The sequence below is a fragment of the Artemia franciscana genome, chromosome 7 (assembly GCF_032884065.1).
Source record: "Artemia franciscana chromosome 7, ASM3288406v1, whole genome shotgun sequence".
Lineage (NCBI taxonomy): Eukaryota > Metazoa > Arthropoda > Branchiopoda > Anostraca > Artemiidae > Artemia > Artemia franciscana.
This window is the reverse complement of record NC_088869.1, coordinates 12,479,834-12,486,968: the sequence shown is the minus strand read 5'-3', so window position 1 is coordinate 12,486,968 and position 7,135 is coordinate 12,479,834. Positions and strand designations below refer to the sequence as shown.

The 7,135-nt window shown below is 34.9% G+C and overlaps 1 protein-coding gene across 1 annotated transcript in view; it reads right to left on the bottom strand.

The window, feature by feature from the left end:
• Positions 1 to 772: 772 nt before the first annotated feature.
• Positions 773 to 7,135, bottom strand: part of LOC136028856 (NEDD8-conjugating enzyme Ubc12-like) — a 34,904-nt gene continuing 28,541 nt past the window's right edge. The window contains exon 4 of the mRNA XM_065706792.1: positions 773 to 1,051. Coding sequence (XP_065562864.1) covers positions 911 to 1,051 — 141 coding nt within the window. The 3' untranslated portion in view covers positions 773 to 910. The remainder of the gene's footprint in view (positions 1,052 to 7,135) is intronic.

Genomic DNA, 7,135 nt, shown 5'->3' with positions numbered 1-7,135 from the left:
TTCCGGACATTATTTAAAAACGATCAGCAATTAAATAAAAACAAGTTTTTTCAACTGAAAGAAAGAAGCAACATTAAATCTTAAAACGAACAGAAAATCTTACGTATATGAGATGGGCTGCCTCTCCTCAGTAGCTCGCTCTTATGCTAAAGTTTTTTTTTACTTTTAAAAGAGACTATTATTCTAATTAAATAGCCTTTGTGATTCAGAAGTCATTCTTAAACAACTGAAACAAAATGGTTATTATAAGATTATTATTAGCATAAAAAAGTAAAATTAATATGCAAGTTTCGTTTTAATTATTCATGTACGGTGAGTCAAATTCAAAACCAGCATTAATTCAAAAATGTTCAGAAATGAAATAAATAAATAAGTTTTTTACTGAAAGTAAGGAGCGACATTAAAACTTAAAACGAACAGAATTTGTCCCGTATATGAAAGGATCCGTTTCCTCCTCAACACCCAGCTCTTTACGCTAAAGTTTGACTCTTTGTTACAACCCTACTTTTTAAAACAATAAAAAACTTTTGAGGCCCTGCAACACTGAATGTCGCTCCTTACTTTCAATTAAAAAACATGTTTTTTCATTTATTATAAATTAAACTAAAATTTTCAGAAAAAAAATTAGTATGATAAACATGCCTGATATACATATCCTTTCTTGGTTTACTTGTCACTAATATACTAAGACCCCCCCCCTCCATTTTATACGTGCCTTTACCTATGGACAACCCTACAAGCATGTCCTATCAACTGCTATGTTTCAAAAGCGTCATATAAAAGATTTTTATTTTGCATCCGAAAAAATAAAATAATAATAGTCAGCGGTAATCAGTAATCTACCAATTAGGACTTATATACATGATGTCGACATATTTTCGCACGTACCGTAGGGTTTCGTCTTGAATATTTACTTGAGACAACGCTCGAAATAATGATTTCCTACAGTTCCGCCACGCATTGACCGTTGCACATTCTGCTCAAATAGGCGTCTGTTTGTTTGTAGTACATCTGCTGCTTCTTTGTTCAACGGATCTTCAGGATTAGGTTCCTATAAAAGTCAAATTTCGTTTTTTGAGAAAAGCAAAAGAAGGTAGGATAGAAATGCCGAAATAATAATACAGCGAAACTAGCGTCGCTTGGAACAAGAGGGATCAAGGTACAATATATAAGTGGCACATTTTACAGACATTATGAGTACTTTTTAACCCACTCCATTTTCTGCATTGAAATTACACTTCTAACAAGGAGTATTCGCCATAAAAATATGTATATAAACAATCTTTGGATATCGATTCTTAATGTTGACAAAATTTTCAATTGCCACATCTTTTTTGTAAGTAAGTTCGATGCTAGAAGTACGACAATGCTTTCAAAGTAATTAGGCGTGGAACGGTCCCCTACAACAACAAAATTAACAACCTTGTTTTCGAAACGGGTTCTAAAATAACTAAAGCTCTAAAACAGCTTATCAACTTGCCTGACCGAAGCCCATCCGTCTTCAAAGGTCCTTTTGGGTCTCTTACACTAACACCGTTGATGCAGCTCTTAAATGATCTTCTGTCTTCTGCCAGACGGAGAAGGCACGACATGCTGATAGACGAAAAGTTGTCCTTCACTCTCTGAAGGGCAAGGGCGAGAACACTCTGCTCTGCCACTGAACATGATCTTCGGGACACGAGTGCTTTTCATGCGATGGACGGGTCCTATTTATTGTTGCAGTTAAATTTTGTTGAGGATTGTGTGTTTAACCTTCAAACATTCGAGAAGCTTGGCGATAAGGATTATATTGTCTTAGGTGAAATCAGCAATACATATTGGCCTAACAGAAATAATATAGGGTATATTTAATTTACAAATTCATAAACGGCTTTTTTACTCTGTCCTAAAAAGAACAGCTCCCCAGCAAAGGGGAGCTAAAGAGGGTTATTACTGCACTAGTACTACGAACAGCCCATTGCAGGACCAAGCCAACTGATGGCAACAGAGATGCGTTTGCTCTTCCTCCACCCCAATCTATTCAAAGCTTCCATATCTAACCATCCCATGAAGTTCGAATTTCCTTTAAATCGTTTCTCATGACCTATTCCAACCCCATTGAAGACGACCTACTTTCGTCAGACCCTAAACGGATGGCTAAAACCCTCAATCTTCGATAATCTGTTATCCTTTATCTTTGAAACAGATCTAGCCATCTTTCTTTCATTATATTTCTAGAACACGGGATCAAACCAAAATTTTGTCAGAGCTTATTGATTGATAGACGGTAATTCAAAAGACAACCTACGACAATACTTATACAATATCTCTGAAAAAAATTAAAAAACCTTCCTCAGTATTTTAAATTACCCACGTTTCGGAACCGTAATTTACTATATTATTGCTATGGCTTCAACATCATAATAATAATAATAATAATTTATTTATAACCCACATCATAACAAGTTATGGCACTTGTGGAGTAACAAAAAAAATGAAATAAACTGCAAGTAAAATACACTACAAATAGAAAAAACACTACGTTACAATGAGATTAACCGAACAGACGGACCAAAGGATGATGAGTCGATAAACGATAAAAAGCTGATTCCGACAACCTTCCATGCAGGAGGGCCAACTTTGCACTTATATCAGGGACATCAAACTTACGAATTATCTTCCCATTGCTATACTAAGGGGGGAGATAAAGTAAAAATTTACAATATCTGAAATAAAAAGTCCGAATCTGATTAACATCTTTTTTCTTTAGAAGGGGATAAAGACCAGAAAGATAAAGGACAGAATGGTCACAGAATGTAGCATATAGTCTACCGAGTGCACGTCTATTATACTTCCCTCGATTAGCAACTATCTTAGAATAGCCCATTTGAATTTTCTTTTGAACATCACGAACGGTAATACCCAACGACCGAAAGGCGGAAACAAAGGGTATAGAGAAACCGCGACAAGCTAAGGGAACATTAGAGGAAGTCGGACCATTAAAAACTAGAAATTCACATTTCTCAACATTAAGAGAAAGACCAATATTAGAAAATAGACGTGAAACTTTTGAGACCATAAACGAAAGACCTTGCTTATTTTTACACAAAAGTAAAAGGTCATCTGTATAAGCAAGATAAGAAACATCTGAAAGTGCAATAAAATAATTTGATCTAATTTCATCTAAAATACCAGAAATGCACATTTTGAATATACTAGGTGATAAAACCCTCCCTGCTTGACACCTCGACATAAACAGACAAACGGAGATCCGTTTATGTCGAATTATCACTTAATTCGAGGCTGATCTTGCTATTCTTCCAAACATTCACGTATCTATAACTTGTGCTTATTCTTCCCATCAAGTTTCATCCCGATCTCTCCACTCTAAGAGTTTTCCAAGATTTCCGGATTCCAAGATCTCTGTTTCCCACTCCAGCCCCCTATGTCCCTGGATCCGATTCGACTTAAAAATGGATCATCTGAAACATAAGATCCTTCTATATATCAAGTTTCATTAAGATTCGATCACCCATTCGTATGATAAAGATACCTCAATTTTCACGTTTTCCAAGAATTCTGGTTTCCCCCCTCAAACTCCCCCTAATGTCACCGGATCTGGTCAGGATTTAAAATGAGAGCTCTAAAGCACAAGATCCCTCTAAATATCAAATTTCATTAAGATATGATCACCCGTTCGTTAGTTACAAATACGTCATTTTTACGAATTACTCCCCCCCCCCAACTCCACCAAAGAGAGCGAATCCGGTCTGGTTATGTCAGTCACGTATCTTGGACTTGTGCTTATTCTTCCCACCAAGTTTCATCCTGATGTCTCCGCTTTAAGTGTTTTCCAAGATTTCCTGTTCCCCCCCAACTCCCCCTCCTATATCATTAAGATCCGATCACTCCTTCGTAAGTTAAAAATACCTCATTTTTTATAGATTTTCAGAATTAACCCCCCCCCCCCCAACTCCCCCAAATAGAGCGGATCCGTTCCGGTTATGTCAATCACGTATCTAGGGCTTCTGTTTACTTTTTGCACCAAGTTTCATCCCGACCCCTCCACTCTAAGCGTTTTCCAAGATTTAAGGTTCCCCCTCCCAACTCACCCCGACGTCACCGGATCCGGTCGGGATTTAAAATAAGAGCTATGAGACAACTTATCCTTCTAAATATCAAATTTCATTAAGATCCGATCACCCGTTCGTAAGTCAAAAATACCTCATTTTTCTAATTTAACCGTCCCCCCACAGATGGTTGAATTGGGGAAACACCAATTTACAATTTAATCTGGTCTGGTTCCTGGTACGCCTGCCAAATTTCCTCGTCCTAGCTTATCTGGAAGTGCGAAAACTAGCAAAACCGAGACAAACAGTTCAACCGATAGAATTAGCGATCGCTATATGTCCCTTGGTAGATATCAAGTGCCATAAAAAATAATATACGATTAATAAATAATGCATTTTGACTAGTATAGCTTGGTCTAGGAGTGTTGGCAAAACTAAAAATCTAAAGTTAAGAGTTCAAAAGGAGTCTAAAAAAAATGCAAAAAAAATGGTTAATGACTAATAAAAGGATAAAAATGTTTGAAGTTAATAAAATAATATCTTTTGACTACTATACCTTGGTGTAGGAGGGTTAGCATATTTGAAAATCTAAAGTTAGGTGTCCGAAAGGAGTGCATGAAACTGTAAAACAAGTTTAATAAGCAATACAAGATAGAAATGTTTAGGGTTAATAAAATAATGTCTTTTGATTAATATAACTTGGTGTAGGACTGTTGTGAAAGCTGAAAATCCCAAGTTACGAGTCTTAAAAGGCTGTAAAAATATGGTTAATGAGTAATAAAAAGAAAAAAATGATGATTTAAGTTAATAAAACAATGTTTTTTTACTAATATAGCTTGGTTTGGGAGTGTTGGTAAAGCTGATAATCTAGAGTTAAAGGGATGTACTAATTATAAATGCATTAGAGTCTTAAAGGGGTGTATTAACGTGTAAAAGATAAAGGAAAAAGCAATAAAAGGAAAAATAATGTTTGAAGTTAGTAAAATAATGTGTAGGACTGTTGGCAAAACTGAAAATCTAAAATTAGGAGTCAAAAAGGATTGTACGAAAATGTTAAACAATGTCAATGAGCCATAAAAGAAAGAAATGTTTAGAGTTAATTCAATAATGCCTTTTGATTGATATAACTTGGTGTAGAACTCTTGTCAAAGCTGTAAATCTAAAGTTAGGAGTTTTAAAGGAGTGTGCAAACACATAAAAACATGGTTAATGTGTAATAAAAAGAAAAGAAATGTTTGAAGTTAATAAAATAATCTTATTTTACTAATATAGTTTTGTTTAGGAGTGTTAGCAAAGTTGAAAATTTAAAGTAATGAGTCATAAAGGAGTGTACGAACATGTAAAAGCATGTTTAATGAGCAATAAAAAAATGTATGAAGTAAATAAAATAATGTCCTTTGACTGGTATAGCTTAGTGTAGGACTGCTTTAAAAACTGAAAATCTAAAGTTAGGACTCCAAAAGAAGTGTACAAAAATGTAAGACAAGATTAATGAGCAATTCAAAGAAAGAAATATTTAAAGTTAATAAAAACCTGTCTTATGATTAATGTAACTTGGTGTAGGACTCTTGTCAAAGCTGAAAATCTAAAGTTAGGAGTCTTAAAGGAGTGTACCAACAATGAAAAACACGGTTAATGACCAATAAGAAGAAAAAATGATTGATTAAATTAATAATATAATGTGTTTTGACTTCTATAGCTTGGTGTAGGTGTGTTCACAAAGCTGATAATCTGGAATTAAGAGTCTTAAAGGAGTATACGAACATGTAAAAACATGATTAATGAGCAATAAAGGGAAGAAATAATGTTTAAAGTTGATAGAATAAAGTCTTTTGACTAGTATAGCTTGGGGTAGGAGTGTTGAGAAAACTGAAAATTTAAAGTTAGGAACTGGAAAGGAGTATACGAAAATGTAAAAACAGGGTTAATGAGTAATATAAGAAAAATGTTTGAAGTTAGTAAAATAATACCTTTGACTAGTGGCTTGGTTTAGGAGTGTTTGCAAGGTTGAAAATTTATAGTTAGCAGTTCAAAAAGAGTGTACAAAAATGTAAAAATCAAAATCTCTTTTGATTAATATAATATTGGTGTTGGTGATCTTGGAGTTGAACTGTTGGCAAAGCTGAAAATCTTAAGTTAGGAGTCTTGAAGGAGTGTAAAAACACGCATAGAGAACGATTAATGAGCTACTAAAAGAAAAAAAGGAGCGCGCGAACGACAAAAAAAAAATGAAAACAAGGTTATTGAGCAATATATGAAATAACTTCTAGAAAAGACCAGCACTTTAAGATCTAATGGCAAAATCGGAAGTTGATTAATTAAAAAAAAAAAAAAGAATCCGGGAAAAACCCTTTTAGATTTATTCTTTGCAGTCTATGCACAATGTCGCAATATGCCCCCTATTCCTTGTCGGCGGTAACCCCCTATCCATTGTCGTCGGAAATAGCTACCAAAAAAGGAATGACAGGAGGTTCTGAATAGGGCAATGTTGTCACTACCATTAAGACGTTTTCTACTGCTCTTCACTCTCATATCTTTTTAGTCTGATTAACAACGGGGAAACTAAAAACCTCCCTTCCAACCTTTAATGCGGCAAACATTTTTATCGTATATAGCACTAATCACTTTAATGTATTTATCCTGCATACCATACGAGGATATGAATTTCATTAAAGATTTTCTAGCACTTTATTTCTATTTTTATTGGTATACAATTCATCCGAATACGAGTTCAGGTCCCCAATATCTCGGACGGTAAACCTCATTTACAATAATACTCAAAATCAAAACAACCTTAATCTATGCATAAATCTTAAACGTCTCGGATCTCCTTACTGACTGGTTCCAAATCTAGATTTCCTGGTCTTCCTTTCTACTCCTAAGCCGAGAAACAGTCGATTCATCGTCATCTAATGGTCCTAGTCCTACACTCAAATGTATGATGGTCCCGCTCCATCCAATACAGCTTTTACCTGGCTATTATATTTTACCACAATGAGGAAGCAGCCCAAGATAAATAACCTAACTATGTCAAATTTATAGAGCGCCCCCCCCTCCCGGAAACAGAAGTTATCCACCAATTTAAA